Source organism: Maylandia zebra, linkage group LG5 (assembly GCF_041146795.1).
Source record: "Maylandia zebra isolate NMK-2024a linkage group LG5, Mzebra_GT3a, whole genome shotgun sequence".
Lineage (NCBI taxonomy): Eukaryota > Metazoa > Chordata > Actinopteri > Cichliformes > Cichlidae > Maylandia > Maylandia zebra.
This window is the reverse complement of record NC_135171.1, coordinates 25,224,988-25,246,853: the sequence shown is the minus strand read 5'-3', so window position 1 is coordinate 25,246,853 and position 21,866 is coordinate 25,224,988. Positions and strand designations below refer to the sequence as shown.

Below are 21,866 nucleotides of genomic sequence, written 5' to 3'. Positions count from 1 at the left end.
GTGTACAGAAATACACTCCAACGTTCTGCAGGTCTATTAATAAGTAGCTTGAAATTTTCTTGAAGGAAGTTCAACCATTTGGTGAATTCCATGATTTAATTTGTTTTTTCCATCATGATTACAACTGTTTATTGTGGTACAAATGAATAACTATTCTTCCAACACTGATTTGTGCAGAAATTACTTATCTCTGGTACATAATGTCCATAAAATGCTTATATTCTTATTAGACATTTTCTTCAGTATTTAACTGAATATGCCAATCACTCTCTGGTCTGTTTCACTTGCTACTTTTTCTTTATTATATGAAATTTAAGTTTAACCCATGAAACCATACATTCCAGTCTGATTGATTTACAGTTATGCATCTGTAAATCTGCAAGTGTGGCACAGATTTTTTTGAATAATAGCTTCATCAGATGTATTTAATAAAATATTCATTCAAATGACTTGAAATTAAAAGAAAAACACAAAAAACACAGAAATTATATTTTGGCTGTATTTCTTTCTTTAAAAATAAGAAATCCATTTATCTCATATTAGCTTTAACCGCTGTGAAAGGAGTAAAATATATGCTCACACCAAGAAGCAGTCATTCTATTTGCTGGTGTTTTAAATTATATTTACAGTTATTCCCAAAGAACTACCACTACTAAAATTAATTGTCACAACATTTCAGTGGCAAAGATGTATTTCCCATGAGCATGCCTAACAAGTATATATATATATATATATATATATATATATATATATATATATATATATATATATATAGATAGATAGATAGATAGATAGATAGATAGATAGATAGATCTTTTTAAAAAAAAACCTCACACTTACCTTTGTTTTGTGCAAAAAACACACATAATGCAATGAGCACTATGACCACCAAAATAAGTACTATAAGAAAGGTGAAATCCCTCCTCCGGCCATAGAATTGCAGCTGAGTCCACCTTGTCATTTTCCTGTGCATTCAGATGATAATTCCAAACATGAAAATATGAGATATTTCAAGCTCTATAATGTCTTTTACTCCATAAATACATGTAGGCAGACTGTTGTTACATGCTGTGTAATTTTCAGACTGGCAGTATACTGCTTACAATATCCTGTCTAAATTGTCTGTTATTTTATAGCTATGCTCCTGTCAGCACTTGCAAGCCCTATAAACACTTACCTGTTAGTATCGGATCCACTGTATGTCTCATCAGTGATCAACTGGTCAGCTTAGGCGGTTACTGATTGTCCCCTCCCTAAGCAAACTTTTTTATGTACTGTGGTATGGCATTGCAATCATTTATGAAGTTCCTTGGAACTCACACCCTGTATATGATACTTTCGAAAGTCCAGAAAACTGACTCAAGTGAGATCAACAAGGTGTAGGTGGGTGAGGCTGGGTTTGGATAGATGTGATTTTCTTTTCTTTCTTTCTTTTTAAACCAGTATTGGATGTAGCCAATGCTACACTGCTAACCACTGTTTAGTGTCACTAATTATACACTTATTGTTTTCAAATGAATGTTCCTATGTACTGTCAAAGGACAGAAAAATATTTAACAAGATAAATTCTTTTAAATTTGCTTTAAAAACCCACTTGTTTCAAGTTATGTGTTATTTACGTAACACTATATCAGTGCATATACTGTATGTGTTCACATTTATTTAGCACCTTTATAGACTCACCGATCACTAAAAGCTTTAGACGTCTGTATGTTTAGTGTCTTCTAGAATAGCAAGTTTATATTCCCGCTGTTTATCCATCATGTGACTTTTTTTTAACTTTCTTAAGGATTTTACAGGAAATCAACTAATGGTACTTACATCATGTAAATTTAAGTTATGAAGTGATTATTAAGAGAAATGCACTGTTGTATTAGAACAGCTATTAAAATTAGCGTTTTTTTAATGCATTTGGCAACTAGTCTTTTATATTCCTTGTTTTTAACAGTTACTTTAATTCTCTTTTGACACTCAACACATGATGGTGAGCATGACTAACTCTTTACTCTTTAGAAATGTTATAAATGAGACTTATAGATAAGATGTTTAAATGACGGAATAAAGCCTTTTTAAAAATAGAAAGGTAAACATGATCCCACATGATTAAAAATGGATCTCAACAGCAGCAAGAATAAAAAAGCTGCGATGAGATTAAACACAATAGTTTCTGAGTTTAACGTCATAAGACATTTACTCCACACCTCTGTTTGCTTTTAGAAAATAATTTCTGAAACACTACTCAACAAGAAATATTTTTGTTTGATATGTCATGGAAGACTGCACTTTTTGTTTCAACTGTTTTAATTAAGAACAATATGTCAAAGTTACACGGGTTGCCCTGCGGCTCAACCAAGTCACTTTTATTCCACAGTCCTGAAGGAAGTCAAGCAATATCAAAAGCCGCAATACTTCAGTTGTGGAATTGTTTATGCTGTATTTTCAAATGGTCACCTGGGCGTTGTCAAGTGGGTACTAACTCACATCAGTATTCTTATCACTGCCTGACTGACGCATGCCATAGTGGTGCAGTATTGACCAATCCAAGATAAAAAAAACAAACATTAAAGTCTTAGCATGCGACACACAGAATAAGCAGCTGTTTAAAAAAAAAAAAAAAGTCACTGCTTATTATGAACTTTGGTCCGGTTACATCATTAATGGCGGTCCTTTGGTTTTTTTTAAAAACAAAGAATAGTGACTATATCTACAAATTGGAGTGTTTATGTCGCAAAAGATGATGAACGTGAGCTTTGCTGTGCTCTGCAAGTAATAATACAAGTCAGTGTTGCACGTATAAATCCATTGATATCTGAATTCGATCTGTAAATATTGAATGAGAAACTGTTGCTATGCTGTTTAATTTAAAACAGAAAAAGGACTGCTGCAAAGTGGTTCCAAAAACAGAGCCTGGCTTTACGTGACATGTGTCCCAAGCCATAAAGTGTCATGACACAGTCAGCAAACACAGGGGTGGAGAATTATCAATTAAACTCCGGCAGCAATCATACTAACAAACGCACCCTTTTTTTTTTTTTTTTATTACTTTCTATTTGATACAACTGATTGTGTGCAGATTCAAATACACAAAGGATGAGAAAAGAAGAATGAACACTGACCAAAGAAGGATGGAATGATTTCAATATTTATGAATCCATTTCAAAGTAAACAAAACAAACTGATATTCATTAAAAATGCTTTGTTAGCGTGAATAAGCAATAAAGGCCTTCGTTAAGACACAGGATAATAAATACAATCTGCAACTAAACCCCAAACAGACGCAGTTATATTGAAATACTTTAATTAGGTCTCATAAAACACCATATGCAAACTGCTGCTGTCTAAAATTATATAACTGTATTAAAGAAAAAGATGCAATTTTATGAAGCATCTGATCAAAAATTAATCACATGAAGAAGCTACTGACAGAGCCAAAACTACAATATGACATATTTTGAGTTTTCATGAACAGTTCACACAGCAAGTCAAATTAGTGAGTTATTTTTCAAAATAATTGTGGCAACTGGATGGTCACGCAAAGTCCACAGCTTTAACTCTCAACATCAGCCTGCTTCTGTCCCTCTTTCGGAGATTCCTCTGTTTCTGTTTCTGTCTCCATTTGGGCTCCTCGGCGCTCTGCCTCTGTTATTGTCATGGGGTGAAGAGGGAAAAATCCGGACAACCCTACAAAAGATAGGTGAAGACGACAACATTCACAATAAGTATTTCAAACAATACAGAGGAGACAGGTAAATATCCTAACATCTTCTTTAACTTAAGGATAATGACTAAAAAAAGGATAATAAAAAAGAGATAGTATTATCTAAATACTGACAATTTTCACTTTGTGTTTTCAGTAGGAATTTACAATCTATTGATGCTAATGTCATCTGAGGGCACAGCAAACACATCACAGTGCAAAAGTCGTAATTTAGAGTGTGTGCAAAGCAATTAAAGATTACAAAACCTGGTGAAGAAAAAGTAATAAAATGCTAAATAAATATTGTCTAATAGGTGTAGATGCCTACAAAAAAAAAAAATCAGGCGTAAACCAGTTCTCAGGAACAGAATGACAATAAAATTTCCCAATGATGAAGACTTCAAAAGAACACGTTTATGCAGCAAATACACACCCAGGAGTTTGGCAACCGGCTTTGTAGGGTGTGCTCCACATCCAATCCAATACTTGATTCGGTCGAAATTGAAACTGACAAGTTTCTCGTTGTAGATGTTCGGAAGCGGGTCGTAGGAACCCAGCTGCTCAATATATTTACCATCTCTTGCCCTTTTGTTGTAAGCTGCCACAATGCGATAAAATGGTCTGTTAGCCTGTTTGTGGCCCGCAAGAGCGAATCGAATCACAACGTGACCTCCGTGGTACTTCTTTAGTAGGAGTGATGCTAAAGAAGAAAATAAGCATCAAAAGCATTGTCAAAGACAGGAAAACATGACTTTCTTTAATTGTTACATACCCATATATGTAAGTATATGTTATACTATTATAGGCATTCAACTACCAAATACAGAAACACATTAAAATCTTACTTAGCACCCACTGTTGTCAACATCTTTGCTGCTTTAAACAAAATTACTTTCTTAAACAATATGAAGCAATGGGAAGACCAAATTTGAAAAGTTCTCTTGCATTTTATTTTTGTTATGTATTCAGGTTTTGTTGAATCCGTTGCTTTTCCCCTTTTTCGTGAAACAATCCCTGCTTCTGCCCTGCACATAAACTCTACTTATATTAAATGTTCTAACTAAGATTAACCTGTTTTAGAGGCAAATATAGCCCAGTATTGCTTCTCATGTGAAAGGATTTAGTTCTTTATGCATTTTACATAAATTTTAATCATTCTAATTGTTTCTAATAATTTCTAATTGTTTGAAGGAAAAAGAAGAAGAATTGAACAGTAAACCATGATTTTTGTTTCTTAGCATAATTCATATTAATAACCTTTGCATGACTTTACTTGCATTTAATCAACCCCACTAAGTGCATGTCTTTGGACTGTGGGAGGAAGTCGGCATACCCAGAGAGAACCCACTCAAACACGTGGACACAGAAACTTAGGATATTCTTGCTGTGAGACAACAGTGCTAACCACCATGACAGCATGCTGCCAACTAAAAAGTGTAATGTTCTCATATACTCTGACAATAAGCGTGATATTTACAAAAAAAAAAAAAAGACACATACTGGTATGCTGTCAAAATAATTTTGAACTTAAGCAATTGTGTTACACTAATTGCACTACTCAGTTTTGCAGTTGTAGTTTGTATAGTTTTCTAAGACTTTGTGTAACTTTTCTTTCGTTACTTTTTATCTTTTTTGCAGCTGATAAAAGTGTAATCTATGACGCAAATTGCGCAAATTTACCAAACAATGAACTCATTGTCATGCTCAAGAAACTAGTTTGAGAGGATCTGAGCTTTGCCCCAAAGTGAGTCTGAGCAATCAGAAGATGGGTACACTGTGGTCTTAAAGGGATGGACACGATCAACAACAATGTTCAGGTACACTGGCATTTAAATTATGCTCAATTAGTACAAAGGGGCCTGAAAATGAGCTGAGAAAATGTCTCCCATACAATTCCACCATCACCCACAGCCATTGGTACAAGGCAGGATGGATCCATGTTTGCATGTTGTTTACAACAAATTCTGAGCCCAGATCTTCTATTTTCCAATTTTGGTGAGTCCATGTGAAGTGTAGCTTCAGATTCCTGTTCTTAGCTAAGAGTAAATGGGAATCAGTGTGATCTGCTGCTGCTCTGGCCCATCTGCTTCAAGGTTCAACGTGTTTTACATTACACACGTTCTCCTACATGTTCTCCCCCCCAAAATATTCAGACCAGCCCATCTGGCACCAACACCTATGCCACATTCTTCCACATTCTGATGCTCGGTTTGAACAGGTCTACCCATATGGAAAATAAACAGTAAAAACTTATAAAAGACTCGCATAAGATAGGGCCTGCTTCATATAGTGAATCATATAAGGCTTATATGATTTACTCATGAAAGTGGCCACTTTCTCATTACTTTCATATATTGTTTTAGTACATATTCAAAACATACAAGTTTCATTTATATAATTTTTCAAGGGATCTTATGTGTGTTTTCACTCTTGTATGCTTTTCATACAAGTTTCACACAAGACAGATACAAACTTTATAAGATTTATATATATCTTTTCCATATGGGTATATGCCCACATGGATAGAGTTTCTGCCATGTGATTGGCACATTAGAGATTTGCATTAATAAGCCGTATACCTAAAAAGAAAAAAAAAGGTATGATGGTGAGAATTATAGGGTCGAGTTCATACTGACCACAACAATTGGGGGGGAAGCCTGTTAAGACTTGGATACTCACATAAATGTACCATGGTGTCTGCGGAAATATCCTGCAATAGGCAAAGAGTCACATTTAAAACAAAGTGTAAATAGCTATATTTTATAAATAACACATGACTGTTAATAATCCTGAAAAATATAATTAAACCACATCCGAAGAAAACCTGACTTTGCACAGGCTCTCCCGTTTTAAGAGCGATGGGTTTGAAAAATAAAAATAAGCAAAACTTACCTCAGAGGACGCGTGTAGGACGTAAAGACAAATCTTTTCAGATGCCACCGCTTTTTAACTCCTTGCACAGATGATGTATTAAACGATAAGAAGCGTATGTTTTCCCCCGGAGAGACAGTGTGACTTTCCTTTAGGGCGCCGCCATGTTTTAAAAGGAAGTTACGTACGGCGGCGTAATTTCATCCCCGGGACGCTAGATGGCGGAGTGGCATTGCTGTCCGCTGAACCACCGTCTACAGAAGGCCCGGACCAGCTATTAATCTGTGCAAGAAAACTAAAGTTAGTAGGGGAGTTCATGTATCAAACTGCAGTATTTCCTGAGTCATTCTGGAGAAAAGACAGCCTGTGAAGTGCCTCTAGAACGGCAATGTAAGTAATTACACATCCACGAATGTTTATAATGCAGGTCATTTAGGACCGAGGCACTTCAGGGAGAGGCAGAAGTCGTAATAATCCTTATGACAGTAAAAGTAGACATCAGACATAAAACATCATACATACATACATCACATTGCTTATTCAAGCCAATATATATTTATTTTTTAACAATTATTTTCTAAACATTGTCCATTTTGCATCTTACAACTTTCAAACAGTACAATATTACTCTCACAGCCATCAGGATATTAAATACCACCTTGCTCGTTAATTGCAATAGATGGTAGTGTGTTCATTATTTTATGTATATATTTTTTTTACCCTTTTTATATGTCCTTTTTTCTCTTCCTTATAGTTATATTCATTTTTGTCTATATTTTTTTTTCAATGCCGCAGCACTGGCACATAATTTCTACAATAAAGATATTATGATTCTGATTCTAAATTACAGGGACTACAAATGTAAAGTGTAATTCAATGGAACCAAAAAATGACCACAAAATTGTACTCAGGGAGAGTACTCAAATTCTCAGTGCTTTTGCTGATTTTATCAATAAATAAAACACAGATTTTAGAGCTTCGTGCTCTGTATTAATTATATTCATTCTATTCAGGGGATGAATAGGCCTACATCAACTGTGAATACACCTAAATGAATACCCAATTGAACCTGAATGAATATTGACAATACCAGCCATTTCATTTATGATTATGAGTTGGTAAATATTATCATCTATCACTCAAAGTAACACTCTCTGGGTGCAACATCATTGCGAGTCATGTAATTCTTCTCATCCTGCCTGTAATTTCCACTTAACACATCTTGCATGAGCAGCACTTTGAGTTTCAAATGAGTTTGGCAGAGTTCCTGAGAGTGATCATGAATTTGGTGGGGGGGGGGTCATTGCTTTGCCTGACGTGTCCCAAGTTTTCTGGCTACTCATCGCCCAACTGCTCCCCCGCCACTGCTGGTCTCGGAACATGGTGATTTCACACTCCTGTTGTGTAAGCCTTGTTTTTCTGTGAGTGTGTGTGACACACATGTGAGGAGAGGTCACCAAAGACACACAAAAAGAGATGGGCCCTTGTTTGTAATTCTGCAAATGTCCAACTATTGCTGGATCACTCAGAGCCCGCAATCGGTTAAAAGAGATGTTACTCAAGAATATGTTTTTCATTTGCTTGTTTTTTTAATTGTTTATATGCCACATTTTGCTCTCAAAAAATCACTTGTACAAGAATGAATCAAAACTAGGAATCATTCATCCATGAAGCATTACATCTGTGTATGCTGCAAAATATTTTACAAGTAAATAAAGACAATGCTCTCCAGAGTTCCAAAAATGAAAAGCATTTAATGGTATACTGTGTTGAAAACGTATATAACTGACTTAATTTATAATTATCATAACCCCTAATTCTTTAATTTGAAAGAATAACAAGATTTCAAGCATATTAGTTTAAAAAGATTTGAAAATTTTGTCATTTTGGTTTGTCACAGAAATAATTTCAACACTTAAAACCCTTTCTTGTCAACACACATCATTGGAATTTGGATCATTACTGAGTGACCATGTTTTTTTCCTTCTGTGTAAGAATCTGAATATGAATAGAGGCTTTACACAGTTAGGCAGCAAACAAAATGCATCTTACATGGTGAATCGGCAATGCATGATTATCTGAACGGTGACATTGATTCTAGTTGTGGCTCACTCTCTCGTGAGGACCCCATGCTCTTTGGGATACCAAGACGAGTTGTTCGTCCTCTAATCATCTGTGACAGTTCAGTTAGAGACGCTCAGATGACCAGATATTTTTCTAAGAAGAAAGCAAGAGGAGTCTGCTTTAAATGAAAGAGGCTGCTCCAGTTGTTTAAGCCATACATGTCTGGATTTAATTTGATTATGGGGAAGACCCTACTAGTGTACTCAAAACTTAGCTTTCACGTTGTGTCCTTTACAAAAGCGCCTGCCTTTAAGTGCAATATATAGGCAATATTTACATTAGAGTTGCAAAAAAAAAGCATGCTTTCCTCTCTATGCAATATAACAGGATACATCTTTTGGCATAATTGTTTACATGACTAGAAAAATTTGAAAAATCAATCTTAATTTATAACCTCAGACTAGAATGTTTTTGACTATTTGAAACACTACAGTACTAGGTGATTTTTACATTTCAACTTTATTCACTAAATGTCTCACACTCAAAGACAAATTTCCAGTACTGGACCGGATAGACATTCACCCACCACTGAAATAGACACACTTGTTCAATTGCTTGTTAATGCAAATAGCCAATCACATGACAGAAAAACCTGCTGAAATTCAAATTGAGTTAGAAGAAAGGTGATTTAAGTGACTTTGAACATGATGGCATTTTTTAATGCCAGATGGGCTGGTCTGAGTATTCCATAAATTACTGATCTGCTGGGATTTTCCCACACAAACCATCTTTAGGGTTTACAGAGAATTGTCCTTAAAAAGAGAAATTATTCAGTGATGGCTGGTGAGTTTTCTTGAACATGACATTGAGTTTACTGCACTCAAATGGCCTCCACAGTCACCAGATCTCAATCTAATAGAGCACCTATGGGATGTGGCAGAATGGGAGATTCACATGATGGAGCAACTGTGTGATGTTATCATTTCAATATTAAGGTTGTTTGATTTAGTGATATGAAAAAGTCATATCATGACATCATTGCTATAGCAACACCTTGTTTTTACATTCTCTAGTGTACACAACAGTAAGATAAGCCTAGGCTTATATACCAGTGAGAATGTAAAATGAGTCAACTAAGTATCAGTAGTTGCATTCCATATGTGATATGGATGGTTAGGGTGTGTACTACTGAAGACAAATGGCTTTAGACTTCACTTTAAGGGACAAATATCAGAATTCCCATGTACATCTTTGCAAGCAAGTACTCCCAAAATCTGTTTAAGTATTCAACTGAATCCAGAACTGCTTAAAGGTAGACTTATTTGCTGAAAGACACTAAGACTACCTTCTGTTGCAATCAGGTCCCTCCTTGAAACTGTCAGATACAATCAATGACATGTTATACATCTTAGAAAGATGGCCGTCTTTTCTATATTTATAGTCAAAGCACTGCAGTGTTTTTTTCCCTGTATATTTTGTTAAACCTGAAAATGTGAAATTGAAAATGTGCATAAAAGGAGAAGAATAAATCTCAAATCAAATCAAATCACTTTTATTGTCACATCACCTGTGCAGGTACACTGGTACAGTACACGTGAGGGAAATTCTTGTGTGCGAGCTTCACAAGCAACAGAGGTGTGTAAATCTTGATTGATCTTGGGGTTCTTCAGTTTTACTCCCCTATTCAGTTAAATGTCATTTGGGTTTGCATAAGAAAACTCACAGAGCCAGTCCAGAACCGGTCATGAACCGCATGACAAGATAAGCCAGGAGAGATCTTTATGTTAGAATAAGAGGTGAAAAGACACTGCAGATGTCAATTTTTCATTTCTTGCCTGTTAAACAATGTTGAGAAGTAAAGTCAACAGCTGTAACGAACATTTTCATCATATTTTCTTCACATCCCTAACGTAAACAAATATTGCATGTTAATAGGAAGAAAAAATATTTTTAGAACAAAATATAGCTGGATAGACGTGTTTTAATCAGTAAGCATGACCTAATCTTACCGTCTAGGATACCTCATAGGTCCTTTATTTTCCTGACTTTGTGTCAGGTTTCTTTTTAAGACTACTAATGTGCTGGAGGGACATTCAAAGAAACTTAGTTCCCTCTTTGTTCTCTAGCTGGTGTTTGACATAGGTCGTAATTTAAAGTATGGAGTATTATCTTGAGGTGGAGGTATTTTGAAGGAGACAGATGCAGCAGCTTCTCGTGTTAAAGCAAATTAATAGTGTGCATGTTATGCTGACCCTAATGAGCATTAAAGCAAATGTGCATGTAACTTAAGTTAAGAATAATATTTTAAACTCGGCAGTTTTACGTTCATATTCATAAGATTCATCAGTGTGGTTAGTCAGAATAATGGACCTTTTGAATCACAAGCATCGTGTGACTTCTAGACTGTCAGCTCTTTGTGATTTCCTCTGCTTTTTTAAGCATCTGTGTCCTTCTTGAGCGGAGATAGATGCTATGGTTGCAGAGAGCACCTAATGGAAAGACATGATTTGGTCACACATGGGGGGTCAAGTGATCTCTTTTTTCTGGAAGGATCTTTCAGATGGTTGTGCTGAGACTAATTGTGATTGCATGCAAAAAGGACGCATTGCTTATATCTTCACTAACAAAGAGACCTTTTCATTTTCTGTTTCTTTTTTCTAATATTTGTCAACTGTCACAGCCACAGATTAAAGAAAAGATGTTCTGTGTTCTTTGAAATTGAGGGGAATGTGTTTGTCTGCCTAAGTCAATAAAGTGTTGAATGTTCCAAGTAAAGCACAACTTGTTTCTTGTGAAAAATAGGGTGTACCCCTAATTCTAGGGTTTATCGTTCATTAATGTTCTCACTAAATGTTTTCTAATACAATTACATTCGCTCCAAAATGATGCCCTGGCTTCCTTTTTATGCAAAGCAAAGAAGAGTGTAAAACATATTTTGACTTAGACTTTATTGCAATCATTTTGATTTGGCCCAACACAAGCCCAACATTTTAAAACTATTATGTAGATTAAGTTATGTAAATGTTAGAAATTGTACTAGCCAGAGCGTTTTGAGATTCTGGCTCTTTCCTGTTTTGGATGATTTTTTTTTATTGTTATTTTAACATGTGTTTTCACTGCATAACTTTCTTATGCTTTATGATGGGTTTCCATCTGACATCCATGCCATAAAATGCCATAGACTGCTGGCTTATTTGTGGTTTATAGGGTTTCTAAAGTAGAATGGGAGGCAGAGCTTTCAGCTATAAGGCCTCTCTTCTATGGAACCAGTTCCCAGTTTGAATTTGGGAGACAGACTCTCTTTACTTTTAAGATTAGGCTTAAATCTTTCCTTTTTGATAAAGCTTATAGTTTGGGCTGGATCAAGTGACCCTGAATCATCCCTTAGTTACACTCCAATAGGCCTAGGCTGCAGGGAACTTCCCATGATGTACTTTTTCTTCTGCAATCGTCTCTTTTTGCTCTCTGTGTTTAAACACCACTACTGTATTTAATCATTAGCAGTTATTAAACTCCAGCTCTCTGTCCTGCAGTTTGTTTTTTAGTTCTGGGTTCTGCCGGAGGTTTCTTCCTGTTAAAAGGGAGTTTTTCCTTCCTTTTTCAGTTTTAATGCTAAAGATGCTTCTCAGGGGAGAGGTGAAACATTTCCAAGAAACTTAAAGAAGTCCAATCGCTTTCTTTTCAAGATCCTGAAATTAAAGAGTTTATATGTGGAGAGTCAAGCACCTGATGGTGTAGTACTTGTCTGTAGGTGCTACGCAGAGCGTTGTAGACCCACCTGTGCATGTTGGATGTGTGTGTTGTCAAACATGGGCTATTCTGTTTGGTTTGCTGTTGCAGGCATTTTTGGTGCTTTTTGTCTGTCACTTTTATCTTAGTTTTTATTGCTACCTACTCTTTGTGGGGACCAACCAATCATCATTCCATCTACGTGTAATATCAGCAGTGTCAGCGCTTTGTGCTGGGTCACACAAGTGCATCTCTGTCATTGGTTGTTGTTCATTGCTCGTTTAGAATGAATTTACGCAATCCACTTCTCTGCATAGGCAAATAGCTAAGCAAACAGACACTAAGATTCGACCCTAAATCCCCAATCAAGCTCAGGAGACTGTTACAAGTTGGTCGCAGAAAACAAGAGGAAGGGGATGATAGCCAACAACTGGTTGTTTGCTGTTTTGTTCAGTTGTCTGTTACTATTGCAACAAGCTTGGTGGATGTGTCAGTGAGATTTGAAGTTTTTAGGAGAAAACTATATGAACATAAGTTGAAATATGATGTGTATTTTGTCAGACTGAGAGTTCTTGGTGCAGTTGTTCAGGTTGTGTTTCATTTATATTTACGTTTATGTAAATCTGCAACAAACCTGTGACAAGCCTGTGACACTATGAGTGCAGTGAGTTGTGTGTAGTCTATGTTCACATAGACGTACAGATGGAGAGAAAACTTTGGTTGGAAATTCAAGCTAACATTAATTTATTCAGTATAGAGGTTTAGCACAAGGTAAAAGTTTTTTTTTAAAAAGTCAGTAATTATACTACTGAATTTGTGAAGTTAACTAGTTGCTTGTTACAACCTAAAATGGCAGCGGGACACTATACTTATAAATGTAATTTTAAAAAATAAATAATGTGCAATAAGAAGACACTAACGCTGATTCAGAGTTCAGTTAACATATTGCATGTTTATGTAATTTTCTTTAGAGGTGAATTAATGTTTAACTGATACAGCGTGAGTAGAATTATTACCACTTTAACTGAAATCAAAAGGGACATGTAGCATTATTTCTCTTATTTAAAGTCTAAAAACTTCTAAAAAAAATTTCATGTTTTCCCCGTGGTCTCACTGGGTTGTCTCTCACTTCCCTGACTGCAAAAACATGCAGTCAGGGTAAAAGATTTTGTCTCCCTAACCGACTGACTGGTGACCTGTACAGCATGTACCCCGCCTCTCGCCCTATAGTAGCTATAGGTTCCATCCCCTCTGTGACCCTTAATTGGATAATGTGGAAAGAAAGTGGGTAGATGGAACTAAAAAAGAAATCATGTAAAATAAGGTGATATGTTAACTCATTTGGGCACTGATAACACCAGTTTCGATCAATAAGCTACAGACTGAGACTTCGAGACACATTTTTATTTCCTATTTATTTATTATTATTTTAACAGAATTGAAGACATTTCACAAACAGAAAAATCGCAGGATAATCATGTACTATCCAGTGTATGCCTGCATGATCAGCTCATTGTAAACATCCGCTTTCACCAAGACAATTTCTCAAAGCTTATTTCTCATAGGCAGTCTTGTGCAAAATAAAAATAAACTTTGGCCTTGTGGCCATGTAGAAGAAATATGAATAGACAAAAAAAAATTTCAGTTTCCAGTGAGAAAATTGCTTTTTGATGGCCTTAACATCATATTTAGACCAAGTGGCTCTGTCAGAGTAAACGCTGATTGTAGAAAAGTAGCACATAGGATATTGTTTGTTTTACCTACTATGAAAAATATAGTTGCAGTAGAGAATCGGATTATGTATATATACTGCATATGAGGGATTGTTACAGACTAAACACTCGATATGCATTATATATTTATAATTAGCTTCATCTTAAATTGCTATAATACTAAAACATTTTATTTATTAAAGAGTGATGACTACAAACTAATTTGATATCACATAATATATTTTCCTAACAGTTTTTATCTGTTAAGAATCTTTACATTTACATTATATGGTTTTATTTCAGTAAAGAAAGTGAATAATTCTGCAGCACAGACCTGATCCAGCAAGCACATCTGGAGCATACATCCCTAAATCGCTGAGAGTACTTCTTTAATTAACATTTTTACTTCCTTTTTTTATTTCTGTGGTCATATCTTGGAAAGACACACATATTTTTTGCTACTTGTCTTTTGTAGAGTCCTATTGTGCATGCACAATGGCAACAGGGTAAAAACTGTGAACATTTACTTTAATGGATATGCTTTAGCTTATTAAGATACAAAAAGACGACTTAATCAACGGTTATATTTACATTATAAAACAGCCACTGGAAATGGATACGGCTGATTGAAGATAATGTTACATATTCAGTCAGCACATCACATTGTGATTTCTGCTATAACAGGTCATGACCTGCTTCCTGTGCTGCTGCTCTCCCCGGACCTCGGTTGGCAGAGCTGAAACGGCAGAGCCACACTGGTAGGTTGTGTGAGAGGACAAGTGGATTTGGCATGCACATCAGAGCGTGATACCCAAGCTTTTTGGTCCTATCACATGCCACACACACACACACACACACTCACTCACACACACAGAAGTACAACACACACAGAGCATTTCTGGTCGTGTAAAATGGATTGTAACACTGGCCACTGTAATGAAATGATGCCAGCAACCCACAGTATTCCTTTACAGCAAACTCACTGAAGGTTTAAGAGTACTTTTCCTGTCCAGTGTTGTTATTACAACATGAAAAGAGAGCTGTAGCACCTTTTTAGTGTCTGCATTTCTTGTTTTTACATTTTTAATCATCCGCCTGTTGGGATCGATCAAACAGTAGTTCTTATGAGATTTCCCTTACATTTAATGTGCTGGACAGATCACAAATTAATTTAGTTTCAGCTCGAAAAAGTGAATTTTAGTTTAATTAGATCAATAAACAACTTTCTAATCAATAGAAAAGCCCCTCTGGATGTGTTCTAGTCAAACCTTTGAAGGGATTTTGAGGCAAGTGACGAATATCATCAAGGACAAATTCTTCCAAAATGCCAGTTGACTGATTTAGTAGCAGACATGTTCACGCATGCTTCAGGGAAATCTGTTCGTCTGTGATCTTCCACATTTAGGTGTTTGTGTAACCTGTTTATTGAACACCCAGTAGCAACGCAGAGATTTTTCAGTGTGCAACTGTAAAAATGCCCTTCTCCGAGGATACTGACACTAAACCAAGAGCAGCCTTATCTTAGGGACATCGTAGGCGGCCATGACAAGTTATACACCATTTAAAATGTTGCATTATCTCAATGCGTTTGTGCAGGTCTGAGGCAAATGATCAAAGACATGAGATCAGCGGTTGGCTATGACATGGTACCTTGTTTATGCAAAACTCAGAGTAGCAGGCATCGCATTAAACTCTCGCAACATCCTTACATAAACAGATGTTAAAGAAACGGGTGTATTCGAAATGGAAGTGTGATTTCGTTTGACAGTAAAACAGAGAGGACTCCTTTATTGGTTGTCTGTTGCGTTAAACAGAAGAGGGCAGGTGGGCTCTGCTGTGGGGCGATAAGAGCCTCGGGATATGAAGACAACAGGTCTCCTAACATATTGTCTAAGAGGGATAAAGGAGCACTGTTGAACTTTCTGAGGCTTTGAGGAGACAACAGTCATCATCAGAGCTTCATCATGTGCCTTGTATTTTATGCTTATTTGTCTCCAGTTGCTTCCTGGTTGTGAGATTCCTCTTATTTCATCACTTTATATTGTGTGTCTTTGTGCACTATCTCCACCCATCAGACTAGTTTTGGACTCCTTTCTCTCTATTCCAGACCTCTATCTACTGTGTCACATCACTAGATTTGCTGTTGGTGCCAAGTGAAGGTGTTACAGAAGATAAACAGAATTCACACTATAATGAGCAGTGACAGGATGTCACCCACTCTGCCACAGATCAAACCCCAGCCTGCTGCTTCTACCCTTGCACCCACCTGCACCCATCCAGCTGAGACCGCCCGTTTGTGTGATGTCACCTGCAAACCCCACTAATTTCCGCAGAAGCAATCAGTCAGCTGATTCTGCTGCAACAAGACGGCAACACGCACTTTCAGTTCTTGAAAACTTGGTCAAATCTGATTGCGTTGCCTTATTTTTACCAAGGGTGGACCGTCTTTTGTTTCTCACTTGCCAAGTCCTCTGATCTCTGTAAATCCACAGAGACTTGCCCCCTCTAAGTGGCCTTTAGCCGTGTTTGATCATCAGTTGAGTTATAGATTTCTCCATGACTCATAATTCAGGCGCCAGACTTAGATGTCAACGTAACACATGTTGTTTTTCCTCTGAGCCTGCCACACATTGTGTGTGAGCGCGGAGTGAGTGCATGGAGAGGAACAAGGAAGGGAAAGGATGTTGTTTGATATCTTTTTGCTCTAAAGCAGCACATAGCAACTTTTTTTGTCTTGCCCCAAAAGGAGGCTGTTTATTGGACCAGATAAGAGACAGATCAACTAAAGAGTGATTTTGTAGAGAAGTGAAGCAAAATTTTTCAGCTTTAACAGATTTTTTTCCCCTTGTTCTTATCACTAAAATCTTCTTAACCTCCAAAGATGGGAGTTAATTTTTCTTTAAAAGACTATTTCCAAAAGACAAAAGGCTTCTGCACACTATAGCTATTTCATGATTGTACATTTATTTCTGTTTTTCTTTTCCAAATTTGTTTTTCCAAACTCACTGGCTTACTTTTTACCTTTCACTGTTTCACCATGTCTCTTTATTTTTTATACACACTATGCACGGTTTGTATCGAGCCAGGATGAGACTGAGTTCACATGTTGGCTAATTTGTTCTGAATGAGTTTAAAGAATCGCTGCCTCCTTGCTCTCCTTATTAACCAAATGTCACCTTGTCAGACCCTACATGCCTGTTCACAGCTCCTCCCCCGTGCCACACATAATGAGATGAATATCTCACATCAGCTTTCTTTAATTACAGTTACAACACATCGTAAGCTTTTCACCAGTCTCCTCCTTAGAAGGCATTTTATACTCTCTCTATCCTGATAAAATAATTCCCATAAGGAAGTGATTACACATTTGGATAACTCTGCTGTGAAAATGTTTCAAGTTAACAAGGCAGTAGTGGAAGTGTAGCTCTCTCAAAGCAGCACGCTGTTTCATTAAGACCCCACCCCCCCACCCCCAGAGCCTTGAGCCTCGCAGTGGAAGTAAACCATGAATTGGAGACATGGTGGTAGTAAAAATATTCAATATTCATGCAATGAACAACTTCCTTTTTGTATGTTATGGGTTGCAGTTTATTTAACAAAGTGAGTTCATGTACTGAGTATTTGTGCAGATGTAAGGTTATTCAAAAAAAAGAAGAACAGAATGTATGGAAGCTTGTTTACGCCACTTAAAACATTTTTTTGTGAGGCATCAAAGGTTCGGGTTATTATTATCAATTTACCAGACTTCTGAAAACAATCATTCAGTACTGAGAAAATATTGTGAAATAGTATATTGCTAAGTAGAAATTGTGAGATAATAACCCAGATTTTATATTTATGAATGGCAACAAATGTTTTTTTTAAATAGGTGGCTGATATTTTATTTATTTTACTTTATATATATTTTTATTAAAAGTTCAGATTACTTTTCTAAAACTTTGTTATGTTTTGTGTGTAAGATCTAAATCTATGAACCGTTACTTATTTAGTTTCCAAATTTTGAGTCTTGAGTTTCTTTTGTTCCTTATAAACAGACATGATTTTAAAAAAAAAAAAAAGAAAGAAAGAAAAAAAAGAATGAGCAGCAGATATTGAAAAAAACAAAAAATCATCTAAATCTAAATATATTCAGCACACCGTTTGCTGTGTTCACCACACTCACCTAATGGAAGATAAAAGAACTGTTAAAATCTAAATAACAATAATGTTTATATCGACTTTGTTCAGCTCAGGAGCAGATAAAGCCTAAATTGGCGATGCCTCTCATCAAAGGTGTTTTCTCTTTTGTGTGCCTCAATGTGAAACCTAAATGCCGTGTATTGAGAGAATACGTGTAGATAGGAGGGTGGGGGAGTCTTCACCTACAAGCAAAAAAGAAACTTTGGTAATTGCCATAACACAAATAATGAGAGGCTATGTAGGAAAGTGTTTGAAGAGTGGTCCCGATCAAGATAAGATTGGAGACGATATCGTGAGAGAGAGGAAGTGTTTTTCTGTCTGCTGCCGCTAAAAGGAAACTGAAGTGACAGAGTTACTTATATGAGCTGTGCTAAACCCTGCAGAAACAACCAGGCTAAATGAAGTTTAGGGTGTGACAAGGACAAGCATGAGTCAGACTCCACTTAATGCATAATGCATGCATGCATTAGGGCTACAAAATTGTTGTTTGGAGCAACATGACGCTCTCAGAAAATTGCTTTTGTCCCTTTTTTGCTCATAAATCATTTGTTAGAAGTAGTGAAGCGGCAGTCGCCCACTAGTGGACATGCTACCGCCATATTTATGGCAGCTGATAATAATTTTAAACTAATATGAAAATCACTATTAAAAATACTCAAAATCTTTACCACAGTGTGACAGAGTTTCTGTATCACCAGAGGTCAAATTAAATCAAAGCTGCCATAAACATATATATGTATATATATGTGTATATATAATAAATAAATATACATCAGCATCTTTCTTCAACACCTCTGATTCTGTTCATATGATTCACAGCTCTCCTTGTGCAATACAGAATTAAACCTGCTTCTTTCGCTTTTTTATTCACCTCTTAAGTTGTGTGTTATTTTGCAAGCTTGTTGTGTTCCTTTTGCACAAATAAACCTGGCAAGCTATCAATGCATAAGGCAGTGTAACTTTTAACTGGGTGAAAATTGTTACTGTGAGTCTGCAAATTGTGACATTAAAAAAATGTGAGGATATAACCCGGAGGGGAAAAAACACCTGTGTAGTTAAATATATATATAAATGCATGATAATGTAAATTTTTCTGCACTCTGCTACAGCTTTTCTTTTGGGTGTAATTATAAACAGTTGCATAGCAAATTATTATCAGGCTTGTAATAATTATCATAACAGAGGCTAGACTTGGTGGTGGTGAACCAATGATATTTGGAATGCGGGATTATTAGCTTTATTTGCGTGTCTGTGTGATTTCAGAAACACAGTGAAGCCTACCTGTTGTGGCTTCGGAGAGAGAAACTGAGAGGTGGAAATGTTTGTGAAAGAGCACGCTTTCCGTAACAGAAATGTGCTGTTGTTTGGATTTCACATGATTGATGCTTGACTTAATCCAGTGCTCTTTGCAGCTTCCCAGGAGGGTGAGGCGGTCTCTTTGTGCTTTTCTGTCCCATGTGAAGCAAACCAAAGCGGGAGAGTGAGGGTCATAGCTATTCGGCAGGATACCAGATCCCTTCCCACCGGCACATCTGCATGTGAAATCGCCATTTCACCCCTCCACACTCCCTAATTGTTGCTAAAATTATTTGTGAAATTGCCTTCCACCAGGAGTGTTTTCCACGGCAATTGTCACACAATTTTATATGCACGGTGGGCCCACAGAGTTGACACATGCACCTCTTCTTTCCTGCCATATGTGCTCTTTCTATTCCACTTTAATAGTCATAGCGCATTATTTTTTAAACAATTACCTTTTGAGCAATTACGCTTGTGCGTACTCCAGCGGGTCAAGTCAACCTGTTGTCGTCAATAGCGGGTCGATCCAAATGTTGTAATTACCACAAAGGCTATATAGGAGCGTTTTAGATGTTCATGTTGCGCACATTTACTTAATTGAAAGGTTAACAAGCCAAAAGCATCTCACACTCAAAACCTCGCTGAGCTGTAGCGCACTTTGTCCATTCAGAAAACACACCTTCAGTCCTTAACTCGGTTATTTTGGGCCCGACTTTTTTTTCTTTTTTAATTCAAACCAGCGCATTAATGGAAGAGTAACTTTTGCATATGGATACCACTATCGAACACATGATTTTAGTAAATTCATTTAGATATTTTTCCTGTCGTGATTTGCCATATTTTTTATTTGTAATATGTAATAATAGTCGATTGTTTACAGGTAAATATTATGATAACATGGTAAATATTTCAAAGGCTTGAATTTATTTTATTCACGTAACAATCGTAATTTTTCTGTGTGGGAAATTCTATCTTTGCCTTCCGTGTGTTTTAAAATGTATATATATTTTATATATGGAAAGAAAGAAAGAAAGAAAGAAAGAAAGAAAGAAAGAAAGAAAGAAAGAAAGAAAGAAAGAAAGAAAGAAAGTTGTAATTTAAAAAAATATTAATATTCCACAGGGTTAGACAGCTGGGTGTGATGAAGGCAGCCCCACACTTTGAAAAGATTGCTTTACAATAACATTTAGATATATTAACATTTTGAACTGGTTTGGGTGTACGGGCTCTTATGAGAGAGGCAGCAGTGGATTAAAAGTGGAATGTGTTGTTCTGATTGGTCGACCGGCTCCTGGCTAAACCCACTCTCTTTCATCCATAAAAGAAAGGGCAGTGAGCCTATGGGAGCGCTCGGCTGTCTCCTCCTACGCCATGCACGAAAGTTGGCCACTTAAACTACTTCCAACCAGCCAGCAGACATTACACTGAATCCAAACTACACCAAGGGAAAAAGAATAACACTGCATTTTATCTACCGCAGATACTTTGGGTGCAAATCATCCATTTTGCAAACCTTCCTTTGTAGAGATTTTTTAGATTTTATTTGATGCTTTCTTTATTCTCTCTCTCTCTCTCTCTCTCTTTGGCATATCTATCGCAGCAGAGGAAAGCATCACTTTTATTTTTTCCCCCGGTGGAAGAAGGGCTAGTCCAGTTTCTCCGCCTGGGATTGGGATTTGACAGCAGCAGAGCATCTTGTTTTCAGCATTTTTAATACATTCCGGGGTTTTTTTTATCTTATTTTATTTTTTATTTTTTTGGCTTGGACTTTCTAAGAGTAGCAGTTTCGAGCAGACCCCGGTTTTGTGTTTGTCTGTGTAGCTACATGATGGCTACTTTACCAGGAACAGTGCCTCGGATGGTGCGCCCTGCGCCAGGCCAGAACTACCCCCGAACCGGCTTCCCCCTGGAAGGTAAGAAAAATGACCAAACGTGTAAAACATCTGAACTCGAGCTGATAAAGATCGTCGGCTGTTCGCTCTGTCAGCTTCCACCGTGGTAGTGACACAGAGCACAGTTTGTTATCGGCGGCATGCTGGGAAGAAAAAGATGGGTGGACAAATACGAGCCTCCAGTCAGTGCTGATGAAAGTTAACCCGAAGTCATGGTCAACGGTACTCCAGCCTCATGTTCCTGCGTTGAGTCACTCTGAAGTGTGTGTTTTGTATGACACTATATTTCTTCTATATTGAATCTATTTTCAAACGTATTATCTTTCTTGCTAATGTTGTTTATGGTGGATGAAATATTTGTTATAATGACAAATGCATCCGTTTTTATTTTGTTTTATTTTTTCACTTCCATTAAAATAAAAA

The 21,866-nt window shown here is 36.7% G+C and overlaps 2 protein-coding genes across 3 annotated transcripts in view; one reads left to right on the top strand and one right to left on the bottom strand.

The window, feature by feature from the left end:
- Positions 1-3,124: 3,124 nt before the first annotated feature.
- Positions 3,125-6,757, bottom strand: mrps16 (mitochondrial ribosomal protein S16). Its single transcript, XM_076884084.1, has 4 exons — positions 6,590-6,757; positions 6,377-6,407; positions 4,131-4,397; positions 3,125-3,681 (listed from the first exon to the last, which is right to left on the bottom strand). The coding sequence occupies exons 2-4, from the start codon at positions 6,387-6,389 to the stop codon at positions 3,548-3,550; spliced, it is 414 nt and encodes a 137-aa protein (XP_076740199.1). The 5' UTR covers positions 6,390-6,407; positions 6,590-6,757; the 3' UTR covers positions 3,125-3,547.
- Positions 6,758-20,918: 14,161 nt separating this feature from the next.
- Positions 20,919-21,866, top strand: part of pax7a (paired box 7a) — a 43,795-nt gene continuing 42,847 nt past the window's right edge. For both annotated transcript variants that reach the window (XM_004548580.3, XM_004548579.3), the window contains exon 1: positions 20,919-21,464. In XM_004548580.3, the coding sequence (XP_004548637.1) occupies positions 21,377-21,464 (88 nt within the window). In that variant the 5' untranslated portion in view covers positions 20,919-21,376. The remainder of the gene's footprint in view (positions 21,465-21,866) is intronic.

Coding starts and splice junctions, on each gene's coding strand:
- mrps16 (XM_076884084.1), bottom strand. Junction 3,682..4,130: donor GCCGGTTGCCAAACTCCTGG/GTGTGTATTTGC, acceptor TATCTTTTGTAG/GGTTGTCCGGATTTTTCCCT.